This window comes from Chiloscyllium plagiosum, chromosome 8 (genome assembly GCF_004010195.1).
Source record: "Chiloscyllium plagiosum isolate BGI_BamShark_2017 chromosome 8, ASM401019v2, whole genome shotgun sequence".
Taxonomy (NCBI): Eukaryota; Metazoa; Chordata; class Chondrichthyes; order Orectolobiformes; family Hemiscylliidae; genus Chiloscyllium; species Chiloscyllium plagiosum.
This window is the reverse complement of record NC_057717.1, coordinates 103,775,658-103,793,511: the sequence shown is the minus strand read 5'-3', so window position 1 is coordinate 103,793,511 and position 17,854 is coordinate 103,775,658. Positions and strand designations below refer to the sequence as shown.

Here is a 17,854-nt window from a genome sequence, read left to right as displayed (position 1 = left end):
TTGTGTGCATGTGTGTGTGCATGTGTGTGTGCATGCGTGTGCGTGTCTGTGTTTGTGTGTGTTATGTCTGTGTGTGTTTGTGTGTGTATGTGTGTGTGTATGTGTGTCTGTGTGTTTGTGTGTATGTCATGTCTGTGTGTGTGAGTGTTTGTGTGTGTGCCTGCGTCTGTGTGTGCGCGTGTGCGTGAAGTCCACCCACTGGCTGTGATAAATGGTTTCCAAAGGTCAGACTACTTCCTACAATAGAACAAACCAGTCTGAGATTGGGAGGAAGCAAGCTGCTGGGGAAGATTAATGCAATTGGTCTTTCTCTAACTCACATCCAGGAAAAAACTTACAAAACTATCTCTGAGCTCAAACATCTCCTCCCCTCCTCCCCAGCCCACTGCTCCCCATGTTGAGGAATATAAAGTGATTGAGTAAGGGTAAAACTGTAAAGCAGAGATCATTTCTGATAACAGTCCTTTTTTTTGCCGGTACTCACTGAGATAAGTGAATCACAGGAAGTGCAGGAGATAATATCTCTTAGAAAACCTGCGTTTCAGAGAGCAGCATGATGCATGAAGCAGACATTGAAGGTCCTGCCCACTTGTTCTGTAGGCTCATGTGCCCTGAGCTCAGTTGGAGCACCTCGCTAGAAAGGGCAGACTCAGCTGGCCAGGTCCGTGCCATGCCGGAGACCATGCCTCACGAGCCAACATACACCAACTTCCATATTCTCCGGGACCACAGGGAGAACGAGACCATCTACAACAACTGCGATATCCACCGGCAGAGCAGTGGCCGGGCAGGAAGATCCCAAGGTAAAGAGTGGGTCCTGGGATCACCGCGTGCCACCACCCCTCCCCCACCCTCTCTCCCCCCCCCCCCCCCAAACCAACCAGCTCCTAATGTGGGGGGATCACGGTTCAATCTGACTGGACCGTTTATAATCCTGAGGGAGTGTTGATAGGTGGATGGAGAGAAGCCATTTCGAGCGATGGGTGAGAGAGGACATTCTGTCCCCCACAGGGAGCGCAAGCGTGTCAGAATGTTTCACAAAAAGTGCCGTCTTTTATTTTTCAACACAGTAAGGTCTTGAAAGTACTGCCCAGGTTGGGAGCAGGTTCACTAGTCACTGTCTGAAGGGAATCAGGGAAAGGCTTGATGATGGCGAAGTCAGCGGGGCACTTGTACAGAGGGGGCTTGGCAGGGAGCTGAAAGGATGAATGCGGGGCTGACACTAACACAATGCTGCCAATCGTCTTCCTTGATGTTTCCTGCCCCACTGTTGCCAAATCTGCTTCTCGAGTTCTGTTGGGCTGTACGTTAGAGATCGCAATAACTTGCTGTGTTAAAAAAAATTCCCTTCACCCTCTCTCTCTGCTTCAGTTTTCAGTTACTTTAAAGCTGCCCCCCCTCACCGACTTCCAACCCTCCTGTCATTGCAAACTGTTTCCCTTCACTCACTCTATCCAAGTCCTTCCAAGTGACTATGATCTTTTTACGGGTGTCTGTAGTGGCACTTTGAAGATGTTGAGATGTTGCTGGAGAACAGTCCTAGCTTCTCATCTCTTCTTGCGTGGTGGCAGGGAAAAGCAAGAGGTGACTAGCTTTCTCTTGTCTGAACACTTCCACCATCCAGGACGGAGGGAAAGCAGGATTTGCAAATGGTGCAAGACTATTAGTTCCTTGAAAGTGCAGTCCCAGGTAGACAGAGTGGTGAAGAAGACATTTAGAACCCTTGCCTTTATTAGTCAGTGCACTGAGTACAGGAGTTGGGAGATCATGTTGCAGCTGTACAGGACATTGGTTAGGCCACTTTTAGAATGCTGCTTGCAATTCTGGTCTCCCTGCTATAGGAAGGATGTTGTGAAACTTGAAAGGGTTCAGAGAAGATTTACAAGGATGTTGCCAGGGTTGGTGAGGCTGAACAGTCTGGGGCTGTTTTCCCTGGAGCGTCAGATGCTAAGGGTTGACCTTATAGAGGTTTATAAAATCGTGAAGGGCTCAGATAGGGCAAATAGACAAGATCTTTTCCCCAGAGTAGGGAAGTTCAAAAATAAAGGCATAGGTTTAAGGTGAGAGGGGAAAGATATAAAAGAGACCTAAGGGGCAACGTTTTCACGCAGAGGGTGGTACGTGTATGGAATGAGCTGCCAGAGGATGTGATGGAGGCTGGTACAATTGCAACATTTAAAGGGCATTTGGATGGGTTTATGAATAGGAAGGGTTTAGAGGGATGTGGGATGAACGCAGGCAAATGGGACTAGATTAATTCAGGATAACTGGTCAGCATGGACGGGTTGGACCGAGGGGTCTGTTTCTGTGCTGTACATCTCTATGGCTCTGTTCTTGATGGAGTTGACCGATAAATTTCCTAATTTGAGAGGTAACGTTGTGGTGTTTACATGAAAAATCAATCTTTTTAATAAGGGATGGAACCAGCTGAGGGATTTTAAATGGGCGATATTTCAAAGGCAGTTTTCTGCTCTTCTGTCACTGAGATATTTCACTGAACAAAGAAAGTAAGGGGATTGATCTGAAATATTGTAGAAAACCCTTTTTGTCTGGTGATGCAGAATTTGCAGGTTGCCACACAAAAAGGCACATTTTGAGCGAGGTTTTCGTCTTGAACTCGTTACCACAACGCGTAAAAAATACCAACGGCAAGAAGAATCAGATTCTAGAGTGTGTGAGAATTTAGGAGCATTTTGTTGGTGGTAACATGTTTCTTTGTAGAGTGTGATGTGGGAATGATCAAAGGACCACAAATCGAATGGCCACTGTTCCCATCCATGACTTCAAAGGGCTAGAAATCAGACCGGGTTGGAGACACGGTTTGTACAAAGGGCAGAAACTAGTCTGTCAGATTAGATCCAAATGTTGCTTCGTGAAATTCTCAGTTAGGGATTAACACTCAGAAACAATTAAACAAAAAATCACTAACAAACACAGAAATTGCTGGAAAAGCTCAGCAGATCTGGCAGCATCTGTGGAGAGAAATCAGAGTTAACGTTTCAGGTAGAGTGACCCTTCTGAGGAAATCTCTAGTTTATTAAAATTGGAGTAATTTATCCTTTATTCCAGGAGAATGTTGGTAACTGCATTGGTTAAAATTTTTATAGTGTACAAAACAAATGTATCTAACTTTATCCAACATCTAACACCATTTTAATTGCACCACCCAGTAACAGATCAATGCGAAACCAATTGTTTATAGATAATGTTGGAAAGTATACAGCATTGAGGGAACTCTAAATCTAACCTTGATCTGAGGGAAAGAGAGACAGGGACTGGCTTGTTGTATTGAGAGTTATTGTTAGAATAACCCACTGGATAATGCCGCTTATTTTGCACTTTGGCAGAATTTATAACAGTTAAATTGCTCTATGTTTATGGTAAATCAGTTTCCACTGACCTTTGTCCCACTAAAAACAGTGAAAGGTTGGGTAAATTTGGAGTAATTTTGGAAACACTGGTCACAGCCTTGGGGTGGAAAATCGGGGAATGCAGAGTCCGGAAACTTTTGCCCCGTTGCCTGGAGGTTTGTGCTGGAACCGGGTCAGTAGAAGGGGAGAACTGTCTGATTAATTTTTCTAGATGCACTCTAGAAAGCATCCTATCCGGATGTTTCACGGCTTGTTACGGCAACTGCTCTGCTCTGGGCCGTAAGAAACGAGAGGGAGTTGTGAACACAGCCCAGTCCGTCACATAATCCAGCCTCTCTTCCATTGATCCCATCTCTACTTCGGGAAAGCAGCCGACATCATCAAAGACCCCTCCCACCCTGGTTACACTCTTTTCCAACCTCTTCTGTTGGATAGAACATACAAAAGCTTAAACATACGGACCAACAGATTTAAGAACAGCTTCTTCCCTGCTGTTATTAGACTTCTGAATGGACCTGGAGAAAGTGAGGACTGCAGATGCTGGAGATCAGAGCTGAAAATGTGTTGCTGGAAAAGCGCAGCAGGTCAGGCAGCATCCGAGGAGCAAGAGAATCAACGTTTCAGGCATAAGCCCTTCTCCTGTTCCTTGGATGCTGCCTGACCTGCTGCGCTTTTCCAGCAACACATTTTCAGCTCTGATGGACCTCTCAAGTTTCCAATTTAATGTAGATCTTGGTCTCCGTGCCCCTCCTCTGCAGCTGTTACATTGTATTCCTCACTCTGTGCTATTACCCTAATTCACTTTGTACGCTATGATCTGCCTGTACTGCATGCCATTCAAAGCTTTGCAACAAAAATAAATCAAATTACATCAAAAGAACTCCCCCCCCCTCCCCCCCCCCACCCCCACCCCAGGAGCTTTAACTGTCCTTGCACAATATAAATCTTTGATACTGACTGCATTACAGACACCTTCTTTACTTTAACATATTGTTATAAAGGTATTATTTGATGAAAGAATCCATTCAGTTCACATTATTATTAAGCCAGAAAGGCAACTCAGCAACAGTGGAGAGTGTTAATGTGCAGAACGATTCCTCTTTGTAACCCCTCTCTCCACAGATGTTATAATACCCAGTGAGTTTCTCCAGTACTTTCTGATTTTAGTCCATGGTATTGCAACCATCTGTGAAAACCCTCTATTAGGGGAAGCAATGGCCTAGTGGTATTATCACTAGACTCTTAATCCAGAAACTCAGCTAATGTTCTGGAGCATGGGAGATGGTGGAAATTGAATTCAGTAAAGAATCTGGATTTAAGAGTCTAATGGTGACCATGAGACCATTGATGTTGGAAAAACCCATTTGGTTCACTAACGTCCTTCAGGGAAGGAATCTGCCATCCTTACCTGGTCTGACCTACATGTAACTCCAGACCCACAGCAACGTGGTTGACTCTTAACTGCCCTCTGGGCAATTAGGGATGGGCAATAAATGCTGGCCTTGCCAGTGATGTCCATACCCCATGAGTGAATCAGAGAAAGAGAACTGTCCTGCACACTTCTCTACAATAAGAGTTAATACAGTCATAGATTCATCCAGCATGGAATCAGACCCTTCGGTCCAACCAGTCCATGCTTACCCTAATCCCAAACTAAACTAGTCCCACCTGCCTGCTCCTGGCCCATATCCTTCCAAACTTTTCCTATTCATGAACTTATCCAAATGTCTTTTAAACATTGTAACTGTTCCTGCATCCATCACTTCCTCAGGAAGGTCATTCCACACGTGAACCATCCTCTGGGTAAACAATTTTCCCCTTATGCCTTTTTAATATCTCTCTCCTCTCACCTTAAAAATGTGCCCCCAGTTTTGAAATACCCCACTCTAGGGAGTGCACAACTACCATTAACTCTATCTATAGCTCGCATTATTTTATAAATTCTATCAGAATCCACCTTGTGGGTGGCACGGTGGCTCAGTGGTTAGCACTGCTGCCTCACAACACCAGAGACCCAGGTTCAATTCCCGCCTCGGGCAACTGTCTGTGTGGAGTTTGCACATTCTCATCGTGTCTGCATGGCTTTCCTCCGGGTGCTCCGGTTTCCCCCCACAGTCCAAAAATGTGCAGGTTAGGTGAATTGGCCATTCTAAATTGCCCGTAGTGTTAGGTGAAGGGGTAAATGTAGTGGAATAGGTCTGGGTGGGTTGCCCTTTGGAGGGTCGGTGTGGACTTGTTGGGCCGAAGGGCCTGTTTCCACACTGTGAGTAATCTAATCAGATCATCTCTCAACCTCCTGCAGTCCAGTGAAAAACATCTCAGCCTATTTAGTCTTTCTTTATAACTCAAATCTTCCATTCCTGGCGAAGTCCTGGTAAATCTCTTCTTCATCATATCCTTCCTATAACTGGGTGACCAGAACTGGACACAATACTCCAGCCAAGGTCTCACCAATATCCTGTACAACGTTACTTCCCAAATCCTGCACTTTCTTACTGTCAACCCTTAATCACGAATAAAGTCCACTCCATTGCACCTTGCTCACATTCTAAACACTTCTCTCAAGTCACCTGGGAGCCTCCTCTATTTGAATTAAATCTGGTCTCTCCTGATCTTAACATATAAAACCGGCCAAAGATCTGTTTAACACGTAGAAAAGGCCAAAGATATTAATCTTCAATTAACTTTTTTTGTTTGTGAGAGTCTCTGATTCATGTTTTCATATTTTATGCCAACTTTTCTAATTAATGTACATTTCCCACTTTGATGCCAGTGTCAGAGCACTCTGTGTATTGTGGAAAAGGATGTTTCTGTGATTTTCCGCACCTTACATCTCCTGCTTGGTGGGAGTTCTCCTCCTGTCCTGGCCAATGTTCCTCCTTCATTAACATGATCAATGCCATGTGCATTCATATCACACACAGAGCAGGGGGCCTTTCTGCCCCTTGTGGCTGTGCTAGCCCTCTGAAAGATTGGTTTAATTAGTCACAGTTCCCTTTGCGCCTTCCCCAAGGCCCGGCAATTTCACTTTCTCTTTCCATTTTAAAATTTTCCTTTTGGAAATTGCGACTGAATCTGCTTTCAGTGGCTTTTCAGTGTGACTCAAACTGCAACAACTCAGGAAGACAATGGCCATGTGCGCCGATAATCCAGAGACCCGGGTAACGGCCTGGGTACCAGATGGAGGAATTTGAATTTAATAAAAATCTGGAATTAGGAGTCTAATGATAACCATGTATTCATTGTCAGAAAAACCCATCTGTACTGTAAGGAAGGAAATCTGCCATCCTTACCCTGTCTGGCTTCCATGTGACTCCAGACCTCCAGCAATGGGGTCGACTCTTGACTGCCCTCTGGGCAGTTAGGGATGGGCAATAAATACTGGTCTGTCTCGTGTCATCCTCATCTTGTGAACGAATAAAAGAAAGCTGTGAGGAAGAAAGAGACCTTCCATTCTCAACTTGGGCTTTTTTTTATTAGATTCCCTACAGAATGGAAACAGGCCCTTCAGCCCAACCAGTCCACACTGACCCTCCAAAGAGTAACCCACCCAGACCCATATCCCTCTGACTAATGCACCTAACACTACGGGCAATTTAACTCGGCCAGTTCACCTGACCTGCACATCTTTGGAGTGTGGGAGGAAACCGAAACACCCAGAGGAAACCCAACAGACACAGGGAGAATGTGCAAACTCCACACAGCCAGTCACCCAAGGCTGGAATCGCACCAGGGACCCTGGTGCTATGAAGCAGCAGTGCTAACCACTGAGCCACTGCGCTGCCCCAAGTTGTCTTGTCAATTTTCTTAACTGCGCATCCATTGGTTATGATCCTCCCTTGATTGGAACCTGAGGGTTGTGTTAACAAAACTTCTAAATGGTTCAGCATCAAGAGGCCATTTTGATTGCTTCTTGTCATCTCCTGGCCAGAGTTCTCTTATTTTCGAGGGTGTGTTTCTAGTTGCACTCTCTTGCACTTTCAGTCAGTGGCTACTGTAGAGGTTTAAGATAATCCCCAAAACAATGGATGGGCGGCTAGAGAGAAGGTGTGCAGAGGGTGATTTGAACGTGACCATCTCTGCTATAAGCTCCTCATGAAATCTGCCATTTCCTCCCATGTCCAAAGACTGGGGCCGTGTGATTGGTCCATGCTTATTGGCAATATGGCGGACGTCTGCAGGAGGGCTGATCGGGAAATTCCCTTTGCACCACTGTTGGCCAGTCTATTGGAAGGAATTACACTATGAGCATTCAATCATTTACTGCAGAGGCCCTCCTGCATTGTGGTTTGAACCTGGAGTTTCTGGTCCAGAGACTGGGACATTGCCACTTTGTCACCCCTACTGTGGGTGAACAATCAAAATCATTCCAGAAGGGAGTTAAAGGCTTTCAGGGATAAGAAACCGAGCATGAGGAGAGTGAGATGAGTAGATAGTTCAGCACAAGTTTGACAGACTGACTTTGAGTGATGCTGTGATACTTATAAACAAAAAAACCTCACAGGTTGTGAGTATTGCTGGTAAGGTCAGCATTTACATATTTTCTAATCGAGGTGCTCAGGAATGTTAAGACTCATCCCTGGACTAGGGGAGACTTGAAACTGGGTCTCCAGACTCAGAGGTTGGAACATTACCACTGTTCCACAAGAGACTTTAAAGTCAGCCTTCATTGCCCCTCACTAACTTTGATATGTTGGTGGTGGGTCTGCTTTTTAAACTGATGTGGCTCCCGCAGTGTTGCTAGGGAGGGAGTTGACCCACTGACAGTGAAGTAACAGTGATATATTTCCAAGTCAGCATTGTGAGTGGCTCAGGAGGGATCTTGCAGGGGGTGGTGTTCCCATGTCTCTGCTGCCCCTGTCCTTCTAGATAGAAGTGGTCATGGGTTTGGAGGGTGCTGTCTGAGGATCTTTGGTGAATTGCTGCAGTGCATCTTGTGGATGGGACACACTGCTGTTACTGAGCGTCGGTGGTGGAGGGAGTGGATGCACTGCCAATCAAGTGGGCTGCTTTGTCCTGGATGGTGTTGAGCTTCTTGAGTGTTGTTGGAGCTGCCCCCATCCAGGGCAAGTGGGGAGTATTCCATCACCCTCTTGACTTGTGCCTTGCAGATGGTGGATGGGCTTAGGGGAGTCAGGAGGGGAGTTACACGTTGCAGTATTCCCAGCCTCTGACCTGCTCTTGTAGCTGCTGTGTTTATGTGGTAAGTCTAGTTCAGTTTCTGGTCCGTGGTAATCCCCAGAATGGGAATAGTGAGGAATTCAGTGATGGTAACACCAATGAATATCAAGGGGTGGTGGTTAGATTGGCTCTTATTGGAGAGGGTCACTGTCTGGTATTTGTATGGCATGGATATAATTTCCACTTGTCAGCCTAAGCTTGGATATTTTCTGGATTCGGTTAAATTTAGACACAGAAATTGGCCATTCAGCCCATCGAGTCAACTCTTATCATTCAGTGAGATCATGGCAGTCTGGTAGTGCATTACTTTCCTGCCTTTTCCCCATAATTCTTACTGTGGCCCTTACTGTTTAAAAACCCATCTATCTTAACCTTGAATATCCTTTAATAACCCAACTTGGACAGTCCTCAAGAAGCAGAGGAAAGCTGAGAACAGTTTACAGCCTAGCAACACTCCCTCAGATGGCCATTTCCATCTGGAAGGACAAGGGCAGCAGATACATGGGAACCCCACCCCCCTGCAAGTTCCCCTCTGAGCCACTCACCGTCCTGACTTGGAAATATGTCACTATTCCTTCACTGTAACTGGGTCAAAATTCGGGAACTCTCTTCCTAACAACACTATGGGGGCCACATCAGTTTAAGAAGCAGACCCACCACCAACATACCAAAGTTAGTGAGGGGCAGTGAAGGCTGACTTTAAAGTCTCTTGTGGAACACTTCCCTTCTGCTGGTGGGGATTGGAGAATTGATCTGCGCTGAACTAAACTGCTCACACCCGATTTCTTTCGTTCAAAGGTTGTGGAAGGGAGATTTCGTGTGGAGGATGGACCATTATTTTGGGAAAATCCATGATGTTGATCATCTCTTTTCTCGTGATGTTTGTTCTGCTTGTGGTTTGCATTTCGAGAAGTAAGTATTTCACCTTGACTCCAGGAACGGCCCGTGAGGGACACGCGAGGGAAGTGAACAAAAATGAGCTGTTTTCTGCTACCTTTTTTTTATAAAAGTGTGTGGCGTAGGACGCCTTCCAATTGTTATGGACTCGGCCGGACCACTCAAAATATGATTGAGCAGGTAGCCCCAGACCATAACTTGGCAATTAGTTTCAGTAAGTGCACAGTGAAATTACCTGGAGTAAGATAGCTAGGTTGACTACTAAATTTTAAAACAGATAAAAATTTATTCACAAAATTACACAATGAAACACAAAGAACAGAAAAAAGAGTCCCTACAGAACTCAGTCTATCCAAACAAGACTTAATTATGCTGTTCCGAATACACACAACAGTCCCAATAAGCAAACTCCCTTTAAAACCCAGTATAAATGGAACACATACTTACAGGTTGAAGTTAGAAGGGCAGAAAGAGAGAGAGAGAGTTTCCACACTGTTGAACTCCTAACTAGCTCTGGGCTGAACTAAAACTACTCAGCTAGAGAGCTGACCACTCCCCTTCCATTATACTTCTAAAGCATGACGACTTTGGCCTGGAGTCCCACCTGTTTACATATAAACAAAAGGCCTCTCAAAATCCTTGTCATCTCTGTGCCAAACCAGACTGATTGGAGCCCGGCCCGGTTTATTACCCCTCTGAGAAAAATCAAGGACAGAGTCTCCTTGAGAAAAGGAACAGCTTTTAGAAAGAAAGGGCGGTGTGGTGGCTCAGTGGTTAGCACTGCTGCCTCACAGTACCAGGGTCCCAGGTTCAATTCCAGCCTCGAGCGACTCTCTGTGTGGAGTTTGCACATTCTCCCCGTGTCTGCGTGGATTTCCTCCGGGTGCACCGGTTTCTTCCCACAGTCACAAAGATGTGCAGGTCAGGGTGAATTGGCCATGCTAAATTGCCCATAGTCCTAGGTGCATTAGTCAGAGGGAAATGGGTCTGGGTGGGTTACTCTTCGGAGGGTCGGTGTGAACTGGTTGGGCTGAAGGGCCTGTTTCCACACTGTAGGGAATCTAATCTAATCTTTGTGACACAATCACCTGCTGTGGAAATCCAGGAGAAATGACCATTCACACAGATCATCCCCCAGAGTAACTTGGAACTTCTTACGGAAGTCTCAACTCACCAAGCTGAAATGCAACAGAGATACAAATTAATGACCAAACTCAACCAATGTTTTCAAAATACCCTTGAGAGATTTCCATTTTGTTTCACCACTGCCCAGGTTGCCCACCCGAGCAACAAGGGAGGGGACAGTGACATTTTCTCCCTGTCTGAGCCTCTGCTGGGTCGAGTTTCTCAAACGTGTTTCTCTCTCTCTCTCTCTCTCTGTCTGTCTCTCTGTCTCTAAATGTTTCTGGTTCCATTTCACAGGGACAGCCCCCGCAGAGAATTGGCTCCCAATCTGAGTCCATGTGCGAAGAGTACCGTCTGTGTAAATTCTGTAAGGTGTCTTTCTAACGCAGGGATGAGCTGCACTTGCAACTTTCTGATAACTCCCCTGCCTCAGCAAAAACCCAGTCTCTTAAGAAAGAAGGCAAAATGTCTTCATTCTCAGTTCAGAGGGAGAGGATGCAGTGATCTCTCGCTGCCCTGTGAGCTGACAAACCCCTCTGTCTCAACCAGGTCCCACCCCAAGTCTCTTTCAGCTTTATAACATCAGGCAGACGTGAAAAGGTAAAGGAGGGCAAATTAACCAGCCGGCTGAAAGCATTTCGGAGAATCATACAGAACAAAAGGAGCCCTTTGGCCCGTTGAATTCCTGCTGACTCCAAACCTACACAAGTCCCACTTTCCAGCACTTAGCCTGCCCCCTTTATTGTTGTGACAGTTCAAGTGCATTTCTTCCAGAAGCCAGTCTTTTGTAAATTGTTCTGCTCCACACTAGCCAGTTTGTACACAGCAAGATCCCATAGTACTATTCAGGTAATCAGCAGGCAGGCTGGCTTATTGATGTGGTCTGGGCATTGGTCAAAGTTCCCCTGCCTTTGTTCAAGACAGTGCTGTCGGGAATTTATGGCTAGCCAGTCATGCAGTCTGAGCATCTCTCATCCCAAAAGACAGTGTAGCACTCTGTCTGTACCGCTGCATAGAGTCAGCTTTGATAGATTTAATACCAAGTGCTAGGGTGGGACGGGAACTGGCACCCTAGGTGAGAGTGGTACCTGCAGAGCCTTCTTTAGCACCCAATCTCTGGCAACTCAGTGCTTGAGAAGGTGCAGTCCCAACACCACCTTTCCACAATGCAGAAAACACAAGGACCAACAGGGATGACCACCAAGAGTAGGATGTGAGAGGTGAGGACGTTGGAAATAAAGCTGATAAACCTGAAACAAAACACTTCTGACTCTTTAAGGAGAAAATTGTTTCAAATTTTCTTATGTTCCATATATTCCAAATTTTCTTACGTTGTCCTATTCAGTGATGGAGGTCGATTTCACTCTCTTTCAGTTTCGAATGTGGAACAGAAAGTGAGCCCAGCTAAGACGACATTAAAGACTGAACACAACAAGGATCAAACTATTAGTGAGTTTGCGATTCATTTTTCAAAGTTATTTTCGCTTTTTGTTTTCAGTCGTTCCAAACTCCCCTCCAGTATCTGCCAACAGAGTAGGGAGCAGTACATGCTTACTCTCTCTCTCTCTCTTTCTCTCTCTGTCTCCCATGTGTCGGGGCTGGGTTTTGCAAGATGCGGTAAACACAGTCAAAGTGCAACTCCACCCTAACATTGTTACACCGGGGAAAGGGCTTGGCCTTTCTGACTGGTATCGCAGCTCCTGCACAAATCCGGAGTGGACCTTCGATCCAGTTGGGCAGGCTTGTTGGGAGTGAGGTGAGGGCAGGTAAAGCTCAGTCTCTTACTTCCCCTGGGTATCCTGTGTTGAAATGGCAAGAATGCAACTGCTCCTGTGAAATGGTAGCTGCATAAGTCAAGTGTGGGTTAGGATGCCATCTGAATGAGTCCCAGGTGGGTACGGTGTCAGTCGAGTAGTGTATCAGGTTGGTAGGGTTTCAGGTAATTGCATACCAACAATTACCTGAATTGGCCAGTTATGTCAGTATAGCGCAGGATACCAGCTAGGTAAGGTGCTGATAAGGTAGGGTGTTAGAGTACTACAAGAGTATGGTGCCAGAGTTTTAGATACATAGGGTGCCAGAGTGCAGGTTGGTAGGGTGTAAGAGTACCACGTTGAGAGGGTGTCAGACTACCAGCTAGGGAGAGTGCCAGAGTACCAGATCGGTAAGGCACCAGACTACCAGCTAGGGAGAGTGCCAGAGTACCATGTTGGGAGGGTGCCAGAGTACCCGGTTGGAAGTGTGCCGGAATACCAGGTGGGGTTAGTGCCAGAGTACCAGGTAGGGAGAGTGCCAGAGTACCAGATCGGTAAGGCACCAGACTACCAGCTAGGGAGGGTGCCAGAGTAAAAAGTAGGGCAGTGTGCCAGAGTACCAGGTAGGGAGAGTGCCAGAGTACCAGGTAGGGAGAGTGCCAGAGTACCATGTTGGGAGGATGCCAGAGTAGCAGGTAGGGAGGGTGCCAGAGTACCAGGTAGGGAGGGTGCCAGAGTAGCAGGTAAGTAGGGTGCCAGAGTACCAGGTAGGGAGGGTGCCAGAGTAGCAGGTAAGTAGGGTGCCAGAGTACCAGGTAGGGAGGGTGCCAGAGTACCAGGTAGGGAGGATGCCAGAGTACCAGGTAGGGAGAGTGCCAGAGTACAAGATTGGGAGTGTGCCAGAGTACCCGGTAGGGAGAGTGCCAGAGTACCCGGTAGGGAGGGTGCCAGAGTACCAGGTAGGCAGGGAGTCAGAGTACCAGGTAGGGAGGATACCAGAGTACCAGGTTGGGAGTCTGCCAGAGTACCAGGTAGGTGAGGTGCCAGAATACCAGGTTGGGAGAGTGCCCGAGTACCAGGTAGGTGAGGTGCCAGAATACCAGGTTGGGAGAGTGCCCGAGTACCAGGTAGGTAAGGTGCCAGAATACCAGGTTGGGAGAGTGCCCGAGTACCAGGTAGGTAAGGTGCCAGAGCAACCGGTTGGAAGTGTGCCGGAATACCAGGTAGGGTTATTGCCAGAGTAGCAGGTAGGTCGGGTGCCAGAGTACCAGGTAGGATGAGTGCCAGAATACCAGGTAGGGAGAGTGCCAGAGTACCAGATAGGTCGGGTGCCAGAGTACCAGGTAGGATGAGTGCCAGAGTAGCAGGTAGGTAAGGTGCCAGAGCAACCGGTTGGAAGTGTGCTGGAATACCAGGTAGGGTTATTGCCAGAATACCAGGTAGGTCAGGTGCCAGAGTACCAGGTAGGTAGAGTGCCAGAATACCAGGTAGGTCAGGTGCCAGAGTACCAGGTAGGTAGAGTGCCAGAATACCAGGTTGGGTAATGTGCCAGAGTACCAGGTAGGGAGAGTGCCCGAGTACCAGGTAGGTAAGGTGCCATATAACCAGGTTGGGGAGGTGTCAGAGTATCATTTAGGTAAGGCACCAGGGCACTTTCTGGGAATTGTGACAGATTTAGGCGGAGGTATATCCTGACATTGTGAGTCTCCATGTTTTGGGAGAGCGGAGCAGATCACACACGTCTGCCCACTGAGTGTAACAGCAGAAAGTGTGAAGCTTCCCAGTCCCCTCATTGAGCCCTGAGTGAGCTGCCAGCACATGGAGCAGCAGTAAGGCGTGAATGTCACATGAAAGGTTAATGTCTTTTTGTTGCCTTCACCCCCTCACTGCCCTGGATGGCCTTAAAGCAAAACAGGCTGCCACTGTCTTCAAAACATCCCCAAACTGCGCGAGGACATGTTCTTTCTGTCTTGCTATCAGATGAGGTGGGATTGTGGAGAGATTCAAACTGATCTGATCTGCCTGACTCATGCAAGATAGTATCAAAATGAGCTGTTGGTTTCTGCTCATCTAGGTTACAGATCTGTTTCCAACCAGCTCCTTCCCTCACAGTGACCATCATCGAGTGGCTGAATCACAACTTCCAAAATGTGTCACGTTCTCTGCTGAGGTACTCTCTGAGGCTTAACCCAGCCATGGTCTCCCTGGAATGGCTAGTTTCTACAATACTGTTTCCTAGTAGTGAGATGAGAGATGGTGTGAAGATGTTAACTCTTAAGATTGTCACAATTCCTGTCACTCTCCTCATCACAGAGTCATTGGGGTGGACAGCACGGAAACAGACCCTGTGGTCCAACTTGTCCACGCCGACCAGATATCCCAAACTAATCTAGCCCCATTTTCCAGCACTTAGCCGATTTCCCTCTAAACCCTTCCTATTCATATACCCATCCAAATGCTTTTTAAATGTTGTAATTGTACCAGCCTCCACCACTTCCTCTGGCAACTCATTCCAAAATCGTACCACCATCTGCATGAACAAATTGCCCCTTTTTAAAATCACCACCTTCTTTTAAATCTTTCCCCTCTCACCTTAAACTTATGCCCTCTAGTTCTGGACTCCCCCATGTCAGGGAAAAGACTTTGTCTATTTATCCTATCCATGCCCCTCATAATTTTGTAAACCTCTATAAGGTCACCCCTCAGCCTCCGAAGCTCCAGGGAAAACAGCCCCAGCCTGTTCAGCCTCTCCCTGTAGCTCAGATCCTCCAACCCTGACAACATCCTTGTAAATCTTTTCTGAACTATTTCAAGTTTCACAACAAGGGTCTGACAACTGATTGAATCCTCATTGTACTTTAGCAGAAAGACCTTAGATGGTGGTCTTTGCTCATTGCTTCTAATGCAATGATGCTCCCCTCCTTGAAAATCGAATGTTTCACAAGTGATGGGGTGCATTTGGCCAGCATATATCTCCTTTTAAGTTATTGTTGTGAACTTCTGCATCATAAACGTAACAATGTTAGTTTAGCCAGCATCAATGGCACAGTGCAATCTGCCTTTGACAATATTTAATGCATCCGCACTATTGCTCTGGATGCATTGCATATGTGAGAAGAAATGTTTGCAAATGAAATGTAGCCGCAATTTGCAAATCCATGCTTCATGTATTTGCTTCTTCAGTGTACTAATATCACCCATACATGGATCGCTGGACATTGCCCAGGCTATTTTTCAATTGCATTTAGCACTTAGAGAACAGCAAGTGATGGCAGGGAACGCAACAGGATGCACCTCCGTGTGCTATAATATCCCCTTTTACCTCACTCTATCCCAACAGCCCATTTCCACATAACCCTTCATTTGGAGACCCACCATATTGAACTTCTCCTTCATCCTTTGATACTGTTCCACGTACATCCTTATACACCTTATGCTCCCCCTTGTCATCATCCTTGTAGGAGAAAGTGAGGTCTGCAGATGCTGGAGATCAGAGATGGAAATGTGTTGCTGGAAAAGCGCAGCAGGTCAGGCAGCATCTAGGGAACAGGAGAATCGACGTTTCGGGCATTAGCCTCCTGAAGAAGGGCTAATGCCCGAAATGTCGATTCTCCTGTTCCCTAGATGCTGCCTGACCTGCTGCGCTTTTCCAGCAACACATTTCCATCTCATATATGGAATGGGCTGCCAGAGGAAGTGGAGGAGGCTGGTACAATTGCAACATTTAAGAAGCATTTGGATGGGTATATGAATAGGAAGGGTTTGGAGGGATATGGGCTGGGTGCTGGCAGGTGGGACTAGATTGGGTTGGGATATCTGGTTGGCATGGACGGGTTGGACCAAAGGGCCTGTTTCCATGCTGTACGTCTCTATGGCTCTATGACTCTATGATCCTTGTGGCACTCCACTGGTCACAGGCCTCCAGTCTGAAAAGCAACCTTCCACTCACCACCCTCTGTCATCTACCTTTGAGCCAGTTCTGTATCCAAATGGCCAGTTCTCCCTATATTCCGTGAGATCTACACTTGCTATCCAGTCTCCCACGAGGAACCCTTTTGAATGCTTTACTGAAGCCCGTATCACATCTGCGCTCTGCCCTCATCAATGCTCTTCGTCACTTCTTCAAAGAACTCAGTCAAGTTAGTGAGACATGATTTCCCACACACAAAGCCATGTTGACCATCTGTAATCAGTCCTTGCCTTTCCAAATACATGCAAATCCTGTCCCTCAGGATTCACTCCAACATTGAAGTCAGTCCCACTGGTCTGTAGATCCCTTTTCCTTACCACCTTTCTTAAAAATTGGTACCACAGGATTCTGGGTAATCCAAGATGGAGGAAGGGATACATTTGTGGCTGTAAGAGCTGCTCCTTTTTTGAGGTATTTTAGGTGCTGGAGGTGATTTCCTCAAATTCCAGGAGCAGCGATTACTGTTTTATATGCTGTTGCATCGTTTTGGAACTTTGGGGAAAAAAAAGTCAAAACAGCAGCAGTTTTAAGAGGAAGAATCACAGACAAAGGAAGCACATGGTGAGGACAGTGCAGGAGAGAGAGAGAAAGAAACTGACACAGCAGTGAACCTGCACAGTTACAGCTTTTGCTGTTTGAATTTATGTATCGCTGGACATCGGAGTGCATCTGGGAAAATTGGCAAACAGTGAAATTCACAACTAATCTTGGAGGAACTGTTGGGCAAAGTTCACAGCACAGAATCAGATAAGTGTTTTTAAGTGTGACCTACAGGAAGTCTGCAGTAGTGAGTAGAGTGGATCCTTTCTTGATTATATGTTTTTTGAGACATGTCTCTTGATTAAACTTAAAATATAAGCCATAACTATTAATTTAACCTGGGGCAGTGTTTGTAGAGGAATAAGACGGTGTTATTTTCTGGGTTTGTAGATTGTGAAGGAGCAAAAATGGCCTTTGCAGTGATACTTACCTCTTGTCAGATGTGGGAGGTTAAAGAGAGTTTAAGGATTACTGCGGTTTATATCTGCCATAAATGCTGTTGGATGCAAATCTTATCAGATCGAGTGGATCGGTTGGAGAGACAGTTAGATGCGATGAGGAATTTGCAACAGCAACAGTATGTGATGGATGGCAGTTATAGGAAGCGGGGAAAGTCTCAGATACAGTCACATAGATGGGTTAACTCCAGGAAAGGTAGGGGAGGAAGGCAGCTAGAGCAGGAGTCTTTGTGGATATCCCCATTTCAAACAGGTATGCTGTTTTTGAAAACATAGCGGGTGATGATTCTCATGGGAATGTAGCACAAACAGACAAGTTTCTGGTATTGAGACTAGCTCTAATGCAACGAGGGGTACGTCGGCTTCCAAGAGATCAATTGTGTTAGGGGATTCTGTAGTCCGAGGAACAGACAGACATTTCTGTGGCCAGCAGTGAAAAATCAGAATGGTGTGTTGTTTCCCTGGTGCCAGGATCAAGGATGTCTCAGAGAGGGTGCAGAATGTTCTCATGGGGGAGAGGGGCCAGCAGGAGGTCATTGTCCACATTGGAACCAATGA

General features: G+C 46.5%; 1 protein-coding gene across 2 annotated transcripts in view; it reads left to right on the top strand.

Moving 5' to 3' along the window:
• Window positions 1-524: 524 nt before the first annotated feature.
• Window positions 525-17,854, top strand: part of LOC122552273 — a 44,092-nt gene continuing 26,762 nt past the window's right edge. For both annotated transcript variants that reach the window (XM_043694966.1, XM_043694965.1), the window contains exons 1-3: window positions 525-803; window positions 9,351-9,464; window positions 11,949-12,023. In XM_043694966.1, the coding sequence (XP_043550901.1) occupies window positions 554-803; window positions 9,351-9,464; window positions 11,949-12,023 (439 nt within the window). In that variant the 5' untranslated portion in view covers window positions 525-553. The remainder of the gene's footprint in view (window positions 804-9,350; window positions 9,465-11,948; window positions 12,024-17,854) is intronic.